We start from the raw sequence: 18,007 nt of genomic DNA, 5'->3' as shown, positions 1-18,007 counted from the left end.
GGTCGGGTGGATGGTACGTGGATGATCTCTTGGGTCGGGTGGACTGTACATGGATGATCTCCAGGGTCGGGTGGACGGTACGTGGATGATCTCCTGGGTCGGGTGGACTGAACGTGGATGATCTCCTGGGTCGGGTGGACTGAATTTGGATGATCTCCTGGGTCGGGTGGACTGAATGTGGATGATCTCCTGGGTTGGGTGGACTGTACGTGGATGATCTCCTTGGTCGGGTGGACGGTACATGGATGTTTCTGGTTCATTTATAGAAATGTAAGTCCCACAAGAGGCCAGTTTGCGGCAGCAATGGGAAGACGTATCTGAACCACTGCGAGCTGCATCGTGATGCCTGCCTGACCGGCTCCAAGATACAGGTGGACTATGATGGACACTGCAAAGGTACAATGTCGCCATCGTGAGATCCTGTGCAGTTGTTATAATGGGATAATACTATAGCTGATCCATTATACAGTCAGAGGATTATCAATGTTATTATGCATAGCTCACGCGGACTGTAATATTATAATAGTCTGCAGGTCAGGACACCTGTTATAATGGTTCTGTCTTTATTTCCTGGAGCAGAGAAGACGTCTGATGATGCCGCCGCCAGCCCAGGTATCGCTTCCTCTCTATTACTCCTCATGGGTGTTATAACCTGTGACTTTCTCGCTCTTTTACCATCTGTCCCTTGCTCTTCTCAGTCGTGTGTTACCAGTCTGACCGCGATGAGCTGCGGAGACGCGTCATCCAGTGGCTGCAGGCCGAGATCATCCCCGACGGATGGTTCTCCAAGGGCAACAACTACAGCGAGATCCTGGAAAAATACTTCAAGGTAAGGAGCGCCAGGTTGTGGGGTCCTGGAGACTAATGCTGTGTACTGAACAATGAAGAGAACATGGAGCCGCAGGGAAAATGCTGTGCACGGAACAATGAAGACAACATGGAGCCGCAGGGAGACTAATGCTGTGCACAGAACGATGAAGAGAACATGGAGCCGCATGGAGCCGCAGGGAGACTAAAGCTGTGCACGGAACGATGAAGAGAACATGGAGCCGCAGGGAGACTAATGCTGTGCACAGAACGATGAAGAGAACATGGAGCCGCAGGGAGACTAAAGCTGTGCACGGAACGATGAAGAGAACATGGAGCCACAGGGAGACTAATGCTGTGCACAGAACGATGAAGAGAACATGGAGACGCAGGGAGACTAATGCTGTGCACAGAACGATGAAGAGAACATGGAGACGCAGGGAGACTAATGCTGTGCACAGAACGATGAAGAGAACATGGAGCCGCAGGGAGACTAAAGCTGTGCACGGAACGATGAAGAGAACATGGAGCTACAGGGAGACTAATGCTGTGCACAAAACGATGAAGAGAACATGGAACCGCAGGGAGACTAATGCTGTACACAGAACGATGAAGAGAACATGGAACCGCAGGGAGACTAATGCTGTGTACTGAACGATGAAGAGAACATGGAGCCGCAGGGAAAATGCTGTGCACGGAACGATGAAGAGAACATGGAGCCGCAGGGAGACTAATGCTGTGCACGGAACGATGAAGAGAACATGGAGCCGCAGGGAGACTAAAGCTGTGCACGGAACGATGAAGAGAACATGGAGCCGCAGGGAGACTAATGCTGTGCACGGAACGATGAAGAGAACATGGAGCCGCAGGGAGACTAATGCTGTGCACGGAACGATGAAGAGAACATGGAGCCGCAGGGAGACTAAAGCTGTGCACGGAACGATGAAGAGAACATGGAGCCGCAGGGAGACTAATGCTGTGCACGGAACGATGAAGAGAACATGGAGCCGCAGGGAGACTAATGCTGTGCACGGAACGATGAAGACAACATGGAGCTGCAGGGAGACTAATGCTGTGCACGGAACGATGAAGAGAACATGGAGCCGCAGGGAGACTAATGCTGTGCACGGAACGATGAAGAGAACATGGAGCCGCAGGGAGACTAATGCTGTGCACGGAACGATGAAGAGAACATGGAGCCGCAGGGAGACTAATGCTGTGCACAAAACGATGAAGAGAACATGGAACCGCAGGGAGACTAATGCTGTGCACAGAACGATGAAGAGAACATGGAGCTGCAGGGAGACTAATGCTGTGCACAGAACGATGAAGAGAACATGGAGCCGCAGGGAGACTAATGCTGTGCACGGAACGATGAAAACAACATGGAGCTGCGTACACCATTATCCGTCTGTTCTACCACAAATCACAGGAGAGACTTTATACAGTGTTAGTGTAGTAATCTTACCTATCTAGTATTCAGCAGGACTGTAGAGCAGTCATTTACACTTCCCCCCTATAACAATGGGCTTTATTGCCCCAGCTGCTGATGCTGCCCTGCCTATCTAGTCCACACAGAATAATAGATCACACATTCTGCCCCTTCTCCTTCTACCAACGATGGCAGAGGCGTAGCTCGGGTTTTGGTTCAGGGGGACAAACGTCTGAGTGGGGGTCGTGGCCTAGGACGGTGATGGCGCACTAGTCTGCTGCTCTGAGGTGATTGCCTCTGAAATCAACGAAAACCATTGCCTACAGTTTTAATTTCTCCTCACAAATGTTAAAGAACCTTAATTAACTATATTTCTATTATTTTTGGAGAAATTTTCCTACATTTGAAGCATTTTGTGAGAGCTATCACTTACAGTGGTTGCTTGGTTACCACCAGGCCTGAGACTGAGGCCTATTTACCTCACAGCTACCTGATCTCTCCTGACTGACTTCTATAATTTACTAACGTAAAAATTCTTGGTATTTTGGCCCTGTTTGTTCTTTACAACACTAATGATTACTCCTTTTATACAGAGATTATTATAGTCAAATAATACATCACCCGAAGTGAGGTTTTCCTGGAAGAAACCGCTAAAATATCAGCACCAGTATCTGAAGTATTCATCTTTATTTCACTAGCCTCCCAGGGATAAAGAAAGAGGCTAAAGTAGATTACGACGAGATTCAAACCACCGGAAGAACTGACAGCATCATATATTCCGGTTCCCGGTGGTGGCTGATACCGTCGAATAGCGGTGGACCGGTCACTCATAGTGGTTCCCACAGATCCCAAAAGAGAACGGAGGCTTTTTCTACCTCTCCATTAGACACCCACGGAGGTTCGGAGGGTGTTTCTAATATACCGGAAAGTTTAATACAGCATAGCCATTTCTGCATATCTGCGCATGCGCGATGCGGTGGATGACAACCCCGAGCCGCTGATTGCAATAGCGCAACAGCGTTCTCCAGATCGGAACCTGTGGAAGAAACAGGACACCAGATACCATCGTGACCTGGAAAAGCAGTGCCAACAGAACAGCAGCAGCCATTACTAACTTACTGCGCAGGCGCGCACTTACAATTTTACTTTATATTGCCTATACTTTGTCTAATCTTTTACCTAAATGGCAGAAAATCCAGAAAATTGTTTAATGTTTATCACTATATTCAGTCGGTATAATCCCTCTGAAAACTTTAGTTATACTCTATTACCATATTTTCGGTGCCTAGTCCTGCTTGTCTAGTCTGCAGCAGAACAATAGATTTTCCTGTCATTGTCATTACCTAGGGATAATAGGATCATTTATACATTCGTTATATTATCTTAAACTCTATTCTATAGTTTTGCCTGTGATGTAATCCTGCTTATCTAGTCTCAGTAGTACCCTAGACCTGTCATTGAGTCATTACAATGCCTTTCTACTGATAACAAGGGATGCCCAGTAATAACCGTGTGTATGTAGCTCATCATTCTGCTGTTGTCAGTGATGTAATCCTGCCTATCTAGTCTCCAGCAGTACAACACTTGTCATTCAGCACTGCTACGTCTAGTTTAATGTTCCAGTCATCCATAGAGATGAATCAATGTCGGGCAGGAGGTTCGATTCACAGTTGGACCCATTGATCATCTCTATAGAACTGTAGATTTGGGAGTCGAGTCTCGCACAAGACACTGAATGAGGACCAGCAAATTATTTTTTGCAGTGAATGTGTTAAATACTGATCAGGAAAGTTTTTGTGACCATCTTGAGACAGAAAATTCCATCAGCATGACAAGCAATATCTCATGAAAACTTTGTAATCGTCCTGAGAACTCGCACTTAGCCAGTTGTTATAAATCCTGGCAGATCCATCCTTCTGGGGAGGTTGGACGACTTGTATAGTTAGGATCTCTTTGTCTGGCATCTTATTGTTCCTGGAATTTACGGATTAAAGGAATTTTCCATTTGTAAATGTGACTTAACCGGTACATTTCTATCCTGAATGTTTTCTGCTATCAGAGCTATGATGACGGGGACTCCCGCCTGGACTCCTCCGAGTTTCTGAACTTCCTGGAGCAGAACCAAACAGCCATTAACATCACCACCTACGTGGACCAGGAGACCAACAAGATCCTCAAGTAAGGGCCCCATGTGTTTCACGTCTGTGCTGCAGGACCCCCCTCCGCGCTGCATTATGTCACTGTAGTGTAATACAGTATTACATGACATCATATGTAATAGCCTCTGGGGTTTGTCTTCTGTGCTCAGGGGCCTGTGTGTGGAGGCGCTGATCGAGCTGTCCGACGAGAATGCCGACTGGAAACTAAGCTTTAATGAGTTCCTGAAGTGTCTGAACCCCACATTCAGCCCTCCAGACAAAAGTAAGTGGCACACCAAATGTCCTCCCTGCGACTGGGGTGTATCCTCCCTGCGACTGGGGTGTATCCTCCCTGCGACTGGGGTGTATCCTCCCTGCGACTGGGGTGTATCCTCCCTGCGACTGGGGTGCATCCTCCCTGCGACTGGGGTGCATCCTCCCTGCGACTGGGGTGCATCCTCCCTGCGACTGGGGTGCATCCTCCCTGCGACTGGGGTGCATCCTCCCTGCGACTGGGGTGTATCCTCCCTGCGACTGGGGTGTATCCTCCCTGCGACTGGGGTGTATCCTCCCTGCGACTGGGGTGCATCCTCCCTGCGACTGGGGTGCATCCTCCCTGTGACTGGGGTGTATCCTCACCGGGACTGGGGTGTATCCTCCCTGCGACTGGGGTGTATCCTCCCTGCGACTGAGGTGTATCCTCCCTGCGACTGAGGTGTATCCTCCCTGCGACTGGGGTGTATCCTCCCTGCGACTGAGGTGTATCCTCCCTGCGACTGGGGTGTATCCTCCCTGCGACTGGGGTGTATCCTCCCTGCGACTGGGGTGTATCCTCCCTGCGACTGCAGTATATTCACATGTTTTATTGCGGTATACCCTCCCTATGACTGCAGTATATTTATGCCATGATTGCAGTATATTCTCTCTACTACCGCGTATATTCACGTCATGATTGTGGTAAATTCTCCTTATGACTGTGGTATATTCTCACGACTGTGGTATATTGTCCCTATGACTGAGATATAGTCAGCAGCAGTAGGACCATACGCAGTGAAACGGCAGTGGCCCAAGCAAGTTCAAAGCAAAACGTTCCATTAGGCTATGTGCCCACATTCAAGATTTTTTGCGCGTTTTTTTCAGCCGTTTCCCACCAAAAAAAAACACTAAAAAAGAATCCCATCATGTTTAATGCATTCCGCATTTTTTGTGCACATGCTGCGTTTTTTTTCCGTTGAAAAAAACGCATCGCAGTAAGAAACGCAGCATGTTCATTAATTTTGCGGATTTTTCATGTATTTGCCGCTATTTATTGAATTGGGAAGCACCGGAAAAAAACACAAAAAAACACACATGCGGATTTCCTGCAGAAAAAGTCCAGTTTTGTTCAGGCAAAATCTGCACACTTTCCTGAACGTGTGCACATAGCCTAAATGTGTGTCTTCACACAGTCCATTAGAATACATAGTACACGCGGCTTTAGTTTGCAGTCTCTAAACAGGCCGGACTTCCCTTTGTCCAGTTTCCCTGAGCGACCACACGCCGGGACTAAGTCTCTTTACTCACGCCGTGCACCTCACGCTATCCTCCGGATCGCAGCCAGAAAAACAAAACGACAGTCCGAGACGCAGGGTGCCAGTCTCTTTGGTTCCTTCAGCTCCTGTGTTGCCTCACACAGGGAGTGCTCTGCAGACAACTGCTGTCTGCTTCCAAGACCACCACTGACACACCTCCCCCTCTACTACAAGGCTTTAAATCAGTCACTGCTTCACCATTCTAATTACAGCCACACCTGTGTCTGCAGTACGCCCTCATTGCCTCACTACGCCTCCGTGCGCATTCTGGAGAGCACAAACAGTGCCCCGTAGCTGTATCGGGTCACTGCCTCACATATCCTTCCCTCCCTGTTCATACCTGTGGGGTTGAACATTTGTTACCCCGTATGGGCGCGAGACTGGGACATCCCCGCCCGACACTGCATTAAGAAACCAAAGTAGGGACTGAAACCATTGATCGGCGCATGCATCCCTTCCCTTTGCGTTTCTCCTCCACACTTTATTATGGGACCACCCATCCCGTTCTGCATTACCGAAGCCAAGCCCTCTTTTTCTGTATAACCGTAGATTAGGGCCAGTGTTGGGTGGTCTCGACCTTGTTTATTTTGGGTTCACTAACCCTACTGGTCATCCTGTCACCTAAGTATCTGCTCTCGGGCCCATGGTACCATTTACTCCGTACCCTTACCCGTGCCTCAGTGACTATATCACGCTGAAACGCCGCAGACCGCGCCGGCAACTCCAAGCATATGTCTGTATTATGTCGCACCCGAACCTGAGCCTCCCGACACTGCTGTCCAGCGAGCTCTCTATCTAATTTACCCTGACCCCTGGCCCATCCTTGACCGGTGCCAGAGGGTTCCTCATGCGCACGTCCCCAATTGCCTCTGCAACTATACACTCCCGGCTTTTCTCATGCCTGCGACTTTTATATCTGCGTCTCCGTGTGGGACCCTGAATCTGAGCTGTCCTGACCTTACCAGGGAACACCTCCAGCTCAGGGTTCAATGGGGTCCCCACGACCTCTACTGCCACAACCTCTAGAGGGAGCCTATCAGGGTTACACTCTATCCCTAAATTGGCGACCCCTGTGACAGACATCTTAGCATCTTCAGGTTCTACACCCAAAACATCTTCAATTTACTGCCACAACCTCTAGGGGGAGCCTATCGGAACTCCGTTTTGTCCCGAGGTTGGCGACCCCTATGGCAGGTATCTCAATATCTTTGGGTTCTGCCACTGGTACAACCTCTTCCGTGAGCGGGTTAAACCTGGTCTCCCACAGGGACCAAAACAGGGGCAAATCTCTCCCCAGCACAGCCCCATATGGAAGGGTCTGTGCCACTCCCACCACATGCTTAATGTCCTCACACGGTGTGGAAAAATCAACCTCGACGATCGGGTACTCCCGGATTTCCTCGTGGATACCCATCACCTCCACTTTCGGTCCTTTGGGGATATCCCCAACAACAAGGGACTAATGGACCAGAGTCACTTTACTCCCCGTGTCCAGGAGAGACTCTGTTCGGCACCCATTCACAAGTACCTGGCACAATTCTGGTTCGCTGCCGGCTGTGCCCGTAGTGGTGACAGAGACTGGCTGGGCACACATAGACTCCTGACCGGTGTTCCCACAGTCCATGGGACTATGTAACGAATGGAAACGGAGCCACAGATGTAGAAGTTCACATTCGTATTTATTGAAGTTAAATGTGGAACCACTAGACAACGGTCCGGGGGGCTCCGAAGGGGGCGTTACTGCGTGAGCCCCAGACACCCGTAGTAAGTCCCCTCAAACAGGGACAGAATGGTATGCCCGGAGGACACGGGTGCTACCTTCAGTTAGACCCCATACTCGTGGCAGCTGTCCCAGGGGAACAGATAGACCAGCAGGGTTAGTGGATGCTGCAGAGCCGACTGGAGGATACCAGGTGTTCGAGTAGAAGCTGGTACCGGGAGTACTGGCATAGACTGGAAGAGTGGCAGGCAGACTGGTGGGACTAGACGGGTCCAGAATAACCGGGTAACAGATAGTAGCGGATCTGCGGAAACAGACAGTGTAAGCGGAGTACTTGGCAGATACTTCAAAAACAGGTGATGAAGGAGCTGCCCGCTCCGAAACGCGCGTCGGGGTCGGGCCTGTTCGCCTGCTCATTGAGTCCGTGGTGCCTGCTGTGGGTATGTTAATTTCTTATTATTATATGTAATGTTTCCCATGCGAGGGCACTTGCCCTATACTTATTTGGATATCCACTATTAGGCATGGGTTTTATAATAATATATATAATAATAATAATTTTTATTTATATAGCGCCAACATATTCCGCAGCGCTTTACAAATTATAGAGGGGACTTCCACAGACAATAGACATTACAGCATAACAGAAATACAGTTCAAAACAGATACCAGGAGGAATGAGGGCCCTGCTCGCAAGCTACAATCTATAGGAAAAGGGGAGACACGAGAGGTGGATGGTAACAAATGCTATAGTTATTCGGACCGGCCATAGTGTAAGGCTCGGGTGTTCATGTAAAGCTGCATGAACCAGTTACCTGCCTAAGTATGTAACAGTACAGACACAGAGGGCTATTAACTGCATAAAGTGAATGAGAACATTTTTTTTTTTTTTTTAAAATAGGCCACACAGGGATCCTTACATTAATGCATTGAGGCGGTAGGCCAGTCTGAACAAATGAGTTTTTAGGGTACGCTTAAAACTGTGGGGATTAATCGCATTAACCTAGGTAGTGCATTCCAAAGAATCGGCGCAGCACGTGTAAAGTCTTGGAGACGGGAGTGGGAGGTTCTGATTATTGAGGATGCTAACCTGAGGTCATTAGCGGAGCGGAGGGCACGCGTAGGGTGGTAGACCGAGACCAGAGAGGAGATATAGGGTGGTGCTGAGCCATGGAGTGCTTTGTGGATGAGGGTAGTAGTTTTGTACTGGATTCTGGAGTGGATGGGTAACCAGTGTAATGACTGGCACAAGGTAGAGGCATCGGTGTAACGGTTGGTGAGGAATATGATCCTGGCAGCAGCATTCAGTACAGATTGGAGCGGGGAGAGTTTGGTAAGAGGGAGGCCGATTAGTAGAGAGTTACAATAGTCCAGACGAGAATGAATAAGTGAAACAGTCAGAGTTTTTGCAGAGTCGAAATTAAGAAAAGGGCGAATTCTAGAAATGTTTTTGAGATGCATGTAACATTGCGCCACTATAGTAGCACGGTCTGTGGGTTGGCTTTCAGGCCCGTTTTCTATGGCCACTAGGAAACGTATATCCATCCCCTGTACTGTATCTCTGTATCCTGTCTGGTGTTTTTAATGTGTATTAATAAATATTTATCTTTTATGGGACCATATGGCTGCTTGTTTTTTCTTTTCTGTTTTGCATATGTATTTTGGCAGCTGGTCCCCATTGGTCCATACAGCATATTGAATTACTTTTGAGGTCCATCACAATATATTAGTATTATACATCTAATATGCTGGCTTCAATATTGTTTTGTTCACAATTCTAATCATAGCAACACCTGTGACTGCAATACGCCCTCACATTCTGGAGAGCATAAAATGCGCCCCCTAGCTGTAACAGGGGTCACTGCCTCACACTCCTTTTGACCACAGTATATTCTCCCTATGACCGCGGTATATTCACGCCATAACTGCAGTATGTTCTCCCAATGACTGCGGTATATTCTCCCTATGACTGTGGTATATTCACTCCGTAACTGTGGTATATTCTCCATATGACTGTTGTATTTTCACTCCATGACTGCGGTATATTCTCCCTATGACTGCGGTATATTCTCGCTATGACTGCGGTATATTCACTCTGTAACTGTGGTATATTCCCCTTATTACTGCGGTATATTTTCTGTATGATTGCGGTATATTCTCCCTATGACTGCAGTATATTCACTCCCTAACTGTGGTATATTTTCTCTATGACTTTGTTATTTTCACTCCATAACTACGGTATATTTTCCCTATGACTGCGGTATGACTGTGATATATTCTCCCTATGACTGTGGTATATTTTCCCTATGACTGCAGTATATTCACTCCATAACTGCGGTATATTCTCCCTATGACTGCAGTATTTTCACGCCGTGATTGCGGTATATTCCCCCCGTGCCCCCGGTACATTCACGCTATATCTGCTCCGCAGAGTGTGCCCTGGAGGATGAGACTTACGAGGACGGAGCAGAGACACAAGTCCAGTGCAACCGCTGTGTCTGCGCCTGTGGGAACTGGGTGTGCACCGCCATGTCATGTGAAGGTAAGTGGCGTGGAGCGCAGTGACGGAACGGTACATCTCCCCGAATCTCCGCCGTATTATAGACACGCATTGGTTGTGGACGTGTGATGAGTGCGGCGCTGTGCATGATGTGGCGGTTCACGTGCTGCTGTTTGTGTCATTGCTGCGCTCTGCAGGTCTGATCCTCGGCTTTGCTCATAATTATTTTCTTTATCCAGGTAAAGACGGACAAAACGAGGGAGACATGAGCCGATACGTGGACGAGCTGAGGAAGCACCAGGTACGCAGGCCGGCTGCACAGTAATGCACTCACTGATATGTGTACATGGGCTGACAGATACATATATACTCCCTGCCCTGCAGCTCATGCACACCCCGGCTCCCATACTGCCACCTTTCTTGATCATTGAGTCATGTTTATTGGACCCGTTTTCCGTGCACTCCTTTATCAGAACAGCCCAACAGGCGGCTCTGGAGAAGTGAAAGCTGAGCTCTGATTGGTTAACCCCTAGCACTGTGCTTGTTATCCAATAACAGCCAATCAGAGGGACCAGGTTCAGATCATGGGGGTCCTCCGCTGAGACCATGTTCTGATAATGGGGTCCTCTGCTGAGACCACGTTCTGATAATGGGGGTCCTCCGCTGAGACCATGTTGTGATCATGGGGGTCCTCCGCTGAGACCATGTTCTGATCATAGGGGTTCTCTGCTGAGACCACGTTCTGATCATAGGGGTCCTCCTCTGAGACCATGTGCTGATCATGGGGATCCTATGTCTATGGGGCTGCAGAAGATGGACGAGCCGTGTACTGACCTGGTTTCTCCATCAGTCCTATAGACAATGAATGGAGGGTGCCGCCATGTATCAGGGATCACTCCAGGCAGCAGGGTATTAGCAGCGCCATTCTCAGGATCTGGGGGGAGCAGCAGGGCGTAGTTACTGGGCAATGCATTGTCATGACTGTTGTCGGATATCCCGGGTCAAAGGATTCCTTCCTTTTCCCTAGTACTAGGGACACTCTAGCTATCCCTGCTCCACCGATTACTTCTAATGGTGAAGATACCGGGGCCAGGTACCTTGCTAAATTCCTGAATTTGCCCTTAATCAGTTTCCTCCCCCACCCAGGGGAGTGGAGAGTAATAGTTTGTGAGAATACAGCAAGCAGATTAATAGGGACTATGTACATGAATAAAGGAAAATTCTAATCCTACAAATATGCACTCACAAACAGAACAGAACACTGGAGAGTGAAGGAAGGAAAAAAACAAATGAGAGAGGATGAGAAAATGCATACAACTGAATAACCAAGCAACAGTGTCACAATTCGACTGGCGAGTGACCTGGGACCAGGGGCACCTTTCCTGGCCCTAACACTGGATAGGATACTTCAGATGGCGAAGATGCCGCAGCCTCCACCCTTGCTCTGTCTCCTAGATTAGCCCCTCATCTGTCCCCTTCCCCCACCCTGGGAAGAGGGAACGCTACTGTGTCCACCGCAGTACACCAACCCGACAGACGAGGACAGAGACAAGGGGGATCTGAAAACTCCACACACAAAATATACTCACAGATAACAGAGGTATTTACCAGGGTGTGTAGGGAGGGGAAAGAAAGCAAAACAGGAAGGATAAGGAATTACCAGGCGTACAAACCAGACAACAGCCGCTAATAAACTCCTCCAGCTCTCCTTCACAACACCAACTTCTCCCACTCCTATGTCTTGCAGCAATTGCTATCTCAAACAAGGACTTGCTAATCGAGCCCAAATTTTATAGGGGAAAGGAGTGGCTAACCGAGCACAGCTGAATGCAGAAATTTCCAACATGGCCGATTAACCCCTGTCCTGCTGAAAGAAATATGTTTAATACACTAGAGAAGTGCTTCTCCTCAGTGTCGGAGTAGGAGCCATCAGACGCTGCGGTCCTTTGGCTCCGCTCCATTGTGGTAACCACGTGACAAACAGTCTTTAGATAAACAGTCAAAACACCTCCTCAAACAACCAACTACTCCAGCTACAGAGCCAGGCAGCATGAAACTAACACTGGCATCCATGAAAGTCAGAGGCAAATATATATAGGAGAGGGGAGTGGCCAACACTGAACAGCTGAGACATCCAAGCAGGAAAGCTCCAGGAGCTCTCCACTGAACCAATTAACCCCTGTAATTCTAAAGGAAACCTGCACTGTTTAATTATGGTGGTGAAGTTCTAATCGGTGCAGGAGTATGTGAGATCAGACGGTGCGGTTTTTCTGGTTCCTCTGTCGCGGTAAACCTGTGACAGATGTACATCCATTGGAAGGATTGTACAATTAGCAATAATATTTACCTTCTGATTACTCCTACGTAGCATAAATGAGTACACCCACTCCTGTATTTCTTATGGACAGTGCTCAGGACAAATTAGTACACCCCCTGAAAAGTAAGATTTAATCCATATATCACTGGACACAAGAACAATTTCTAATATGCTTGACAATTCTACGTTCCATAGAACATTTTCTCCCATAACAGGACAGTGAGGTTATAATATAACTCTACAAAAGCTTCGGTTTTGCTCAACTTAGTTGATGCAGAAATGAGTACACCCCCATCAGTAACTCCTCCATCTAGTATCATGTGTGACCTCCATGATGTATGACCTCCATGATGTGTGAGGAGGTGGTGAGTCTTCTGGGCCTGGAAGGAACAAGGTGGCGACATACTCCAACATTCTGTTTTCTCCATTCTTGGCCCGAGTCACTGGCACTTGTTCTTCTCCAGAAATGCAGATGTGAGTTTTGTATCATTATCATGTTGGAGAAGTGCCGTCTACCGAGGGCCGGAGTGATGGCGGCATCTTCTGTCACTATAGAGCAGCACATCAGTGACTTCATGGTCCCATCAAAGACATGTAGCCCCTGACACCAGCAGCTCATGTTGCCCCCTCCCCGACACCGGCAGCTCATGTGCCCCCTCCCCGACACCGGCAGCTCATGTGCCCCCTCCCCGACACCGGCAGCTCATGTTGCCCCCAATACCCCCTGGCACCTGCAGCTCATTTGCCCCCGACACCAGCAGCTCCTGTTCCCCCGATACCAGCACTCATGTGGCCCCTCTGACCCCAGCAGCTCATGTTCTGAGCACTAATATACACATTGTACCCAGGATAGTCTCTGATCCTCGCAATCCTTGTACACACTGTCATGCTGCTGCAATGCAGGTAGGTGCAGGCTTCACTAGATGGCAGTAGAGAGGAAGCAGGTCTGCACCTAAGCTGAGCTGACCTGCAGTGCAGCAGTGAGGCTACCACAGATGGCAGCAGAATAGTCAAACAAGCCGGGTCAAATCCTAGACTGTAGCGCAGTACGAAAGGAATAAGCAAACTCGCGCTCAGAGACAAGCCAGGGGGTCCGTAACGGTCAGGAGCGGATAAGTCAAAAGAAAAAGGACAGAAACAGGTCAGGATACAAGCCAAGTCAAAACCAGGGAGTCTGCACACTAAAGGAAAACACTTAGTCAAGACAGGAACAGGGGAAAACGGAGACACTGGTGCAGACAGCAAACGCAGCAGGACTAATCAGAGTAGGCTACAGCAGCCCTAGGCAAAAACTATAACTGACATGGTCTGCAGGACACAGCTGGGAAAAATAGCCAACCAGAGACCAGACTGAGGCTGAGAAAGTTAACCCCTGGCATGACCAGACCGGAAAAAGGGGAAGACAGGACTCAAAACCCGGTCTGGATCATGACACACATGGGGGAGTGTACTCAGTCCCTGTCCAGTCTCTGACCTTCGCAGTCTTTGTATGCAAAGGGGGGGTGTACTCAGTTCCTGTCCAATCTTTGACCCTTGCAGTCCTTGTACACATGAGGGGGGGTGTACTAAGTCCCTGTCCAGTCTCTGACCCTTGCAATCCTATTACTCGGTCCCTGTCCAGTCTCTGACCCTCGCAGTCCTTGTACTCTGTCCCAGTCCAGTCTCTGACCCTCACAGTCCCTGTCCAGTCTCTGACCCTCGCAATCCTTGTACTCAGTCCCTGTCCAGTCACTGACCCTCGCAGTCCTTGTACTCAGTCCCTGTCCAGTCTCTGACCCTCGCAGTCCTTGTACTCAGTCCCAGTCCAGTCTCTGACCCTCGCAGTCCTTGTACTCGGTCCCAGTCCAGTCTCTGACCCTCGCAGTCATTGTACTCGGTCCCAGTCCAGTCTCTGACCCTCGCAGTCCTTGTACTCGGTCCCTGTCCAGTCTCTGACCCTCGCAGTCCTTGCACTCGGTCCCTGTCCAGTCTCTGACCCTCGCAGTCCTTGTACTCGGTCCCAGTCCAGTCTCTGACCCTCGCAGTCCTTGTACTCGGTCCCTTTCCAGTCTCTGACCCTTGCAGTCCTTTTTATTATTATTATTTATATAGCACCATTAATTTCATGGTGCTGTACATGAGAAGGGGTTACATACAAACTACAAATATCACTTACAGTAAACTAACGACAGACTGGTACAGAGGGGCGAGGACCCTGCCCTTGCGGGCTTACATTCTACAGTCCTTATACTCAGTCCCTGTCCAGTCTCTGACCCTGGCAGTCCTAGTACACAGTGTTCTGACCCTTCCTCCCTTTATATATAATTTACTGACTGCTCTTTTTTTCTCGTACAGGAGACGGCTGAGAGGTCCAGTAAAGTCAGCAGTAAGGACATCTGAGGTGGCGCACAGACTCCCTCGGCCGCGCCGCTTTCATTCCTGATCTGTAGGGACGGGCAGGAGAATCACTTTAGCGTTTATCAATGAGAAATAAATAAATCAACCTTATGAAGGGCGCAAGCAAAAGCGTGGGGGGCTTGTGGTCGGACCCTCACTGCCAAGCTCTTCCATACGACATCCCCTGATGGCGGGCAATATGGCGCTCAGCTTCCCGCGGCCCATCGTGCCTCCACAGTATGGCGGCTGCTGAGTGCCCTATTGCCTCTTCCTATAGTAACACTGTACCCGCGAGCTCATAGGAGGGGGTGTGTGGGAAGGCGTGAGGGGCGGGGTGGCACAGGGGTGCTACGTGCCCTGTGGATGGCGTTCTTACCCAGGACGCAGCGGAGCGCCCCCTTTGGGGCAGTGGATTCTGGATACATGGCGTTTCAGATATTTTCTGACCGTTCTAAGTGCAGACACTTTGCCAAAGTCCCGGATGTTTTAGAATGACCCTTCCCGTGCCCGGTTAACCGCTTCCTCCTGAGGTCTGGCCCCGCCGTCGGACACCCTTTAAGGTGCTATGATTTGGGGGACCTGCGTCCTCGTTGTGTGTTATTGATATGTAGTGTGTCATTGTAGACGTAGACACAACCGCTCCTGGCTCCGCGCTGTGGTCGTCACGCTTCGCTCTGCTTCCTGCATCGTACAATCATATACCTGCGCCTGGCAGGGTCTCAGCCGGGGGACGGCAGCTCTAATCTGGGGGGCTCCGTATTATGTGACAGCATTGTAACCAGGGAGATGCTTCGGATGTGATTCCTCGGACCCCCGCGACCAGTTCTCTGTACACGGCCCCCATCAGTCAGCCCCACAGATGCCGCACACATATAGATAATGCTCGCATTCCGCTGCCCAGGATCCGCTCCGGTGCCAGGCGCTGCCTTCTCTGCATATACTTCACCCCATATTTGTTTTTTAAAATGGGATTTTTTTATTCTGTAACAACCAAATAAAAAACTAGTAAAATATCCGCACGTGTTGTGACTTTCATGATGACCATCAGAGCAAGAACTGCCCAGCAGCACAGAGTATTTCAGAAGAATAACATTCATAGATTGTGGAAGCAGCAGGGCCCTCACAGCAGCACAGAGTATTTCAGAAGAATAAAATGCACAGACTGTGGAAGCAGCAGGGCCCTCACAGCAGCACAGAGTATTTCAGAAGAATAACATTCATAGATTGTGAAAGCAGCAGGGCCCTCACAGCAGCACAGAGTATTTCAGAAGAATAACATTCATAGATTGTGAAAGCAGCAGGGCCCTCACAGCAGCACAGAGTATTTCAGAAGAATAACATTCATAGATTGTGAAAGCAGCAGGGCCCTCACAGCAGCACAGAGTATTTCAGAAGAGTAACAGGCAGAGACTGTGGAAGCAGCAGGGCCCTCACAGCAGCACAGAGTATTTCAGAAGAATAACATTCATAGATTGTGAAAGCAGCAGGGCCCTCACAGCAGCGCAGAGTATTTCAGAAGAATAACATGCAGAGATTGTGGAAGCAGCAGGGCCCTCACAGCAGCACAGAGTATTTCAGAAGAATAACATTCATAGACTGTGGAAGCAGCAGGGCCCTCACAGCAGCGCAGAGTATTTCAGAAGAGTAACATGCAGAGATTGTGGAAGCAGCAGGGCCCTCACAGCAGCACAGAGTATTTCAGAAGAATAACATTCATAGACTGTGGAAGCAGCAGGGCCCTCACAGCAGCGCAGAGTATTTCAGAAGAGTAACATGCAGAGATTGTGGAAGCAGCAGGGCCCTCACAGCAGCACAGAGTATTTCAGAAGAATAACATGCAGAGATTGTGGAAGCAGCAGGGCCCTCACAGCAGCGCAGAGTATTTCAGAAGAATAACATGCAGAGATTGTGGAAGCAGCAGGGCCCTCACAGCAGCACAGAGTATTTCAGAAGAATAACATTCATAGACTGTGGAAGCAGCAGGGCCCTCACAGCAGCGCAGAGTATTTCAGAAGAATAACAGGCAGAGACTGTGGAAGCAGCAGGGCCCTCACAGCAGCACAGAGTATTTCAGAAGAATAACATTCATAGATTGTGGAAGCAGCAGGGCCCTTACAGCAGCGCAGAGTATTTCAGAAGAGTAACATGCAGAGATTGTGGAAGCAGCAGGGCCCTCACAGCAGCACAGAGTATTTCAGAAGAATAACATTCATAGATTGTGGAAGCAGCAGGGCCCTTACAGCAGTGCAGAGTATTTCAGAAGAGGAACATTCATAGATTGTGGAAGCAGCAGAGCCCTCACAGCAGCACAGAGTATTTCAGAAGAGGAACATTCATAGATTGTGGAAGCAGCAGAGCCCTCACAGCAGCGCAGAGTATTTCAGAAGAGGCACATTCATAGATTGTGGAAGCAGCAGGGCCCTTACAGCAGCGCAGAGTATTTCAGAAGAGGCACATTCATAGATTGTGGAAGCAGCAGGGCCCTCACAGCAGCACAGAGTATTTCAGATGGATAACATGTAGAGATTGTGGAAGCAGCATGGCCCTCACAGCAGCACAGAGTATTTCAGATGGATAACATTCATAGATTGTGGAAGCAGCAGGGCCCTCACAGCAGCACAGAGTATTTCAGATGGATAACATTCATAGATTGTGGAAGCAGCAGGGCCCTCACAGCAGCGCAGAGTATTTCAGAAGAGTAACATGCAGAGATTGTGGAAGCAGCAGGGCCCTCACAGCAGCACAGAGTATTTCAGAAGAGTAACAGGCAGAGACTGTGGAAGCAGCAGGGCCCTCACAGCAGCACAGAGTATTTCAGAAGAATAACATTCATAGATTGTGAAAGCAGCAGGGCCCTCACAGCAGCACAGAGTATTTCAGAAGAATAACATTCATAGATTGTGAAAGCAGCAGGGCCCTCACAGCAGCACAGAGTATTTCAGAAGAGTAACAGGCAGAGACTGTGGAAGCAGCAGGGCCCTCACAGCAGCACAGAGTATTTCAGAAGAATAACATTCATAGATTGTGAAAGCAGCAGGGCCCTCACAGCAGCGCAGAGTATTTCAGAAGAATAACATGCAGAGATTGTGGAAGCAGCAGAGCCCTCACAGCAGCACAGAGTATTTCAGAAGAGTAACTTGCAGAGA

At 49.1% G+C, this 18,007-nt stretch overlaps 1 protein-coding gene across 1 annotated transcript in view; it reads left to right on the top strand.

The window, feature by feature from the left end:
• FSTL1 (follistatin like 1) overlaps positions 1 to 15,874 on the top strand; it is a 62,215-nt gene extending 46,341 nt beyond the window's left edge. Inside the window, exons 4-11 of the mRNA XM_069760470.1 lie at positions 267 to 396; positions 580 to 612; positions 699 to 829; positions 4,299 to 4,417; positions 4,548 to 4,660; positions 10,100 to 10,210; positions 10,408 to 10,469; positions 14,820 to 15,874. Of these exons, the coding sequence (XP_069616571.1) occupies positions 267 to 396; positions 580 to 612; positions 699 to 829; positions 4,299 to 4,417; positions 4,548 to 4,660; positions 10,100 to 10,210; positions 10,408 to 10,469; positions 14,820 to 14,864 (744 nt within the window). The 3' untranslated portion in view covers positions 14,865 to 15,874. The remainder of the gene's footprint in view (positions 1 to 266; positions 397 to 579; positions 613 to 698; positions 830 to 4,298; positions 4,418 to 4,547; positions 4,661 to 10,099; positions 10,211 to 10,407; positions 10,470 to 14,819) is intronic.
• Positions 15,875 to 18,007: the final 2,133 nt, after the last annotated feature.

This window comes from Ranitomeya imitator, chromosome 3, assembly GCF_032444005.1.
Source record: "Ranitomeya imitator isolate aRanImi1 chromosome 3, aRanImi1.pri, whole genome shotgun sequence".
Classification (NCBI taxonomy): domain Eukaryota; kingdom Metazoa; phylum Chordata; class Amphibia; order Anura; family Dendrobatidae; genus Ranitomeya; species Ranitomeya imitator.
Note: the sequence above shows the minus strand (reverse complement) of the source record. Positions and strands in the feature narration are given on the sequence as shown.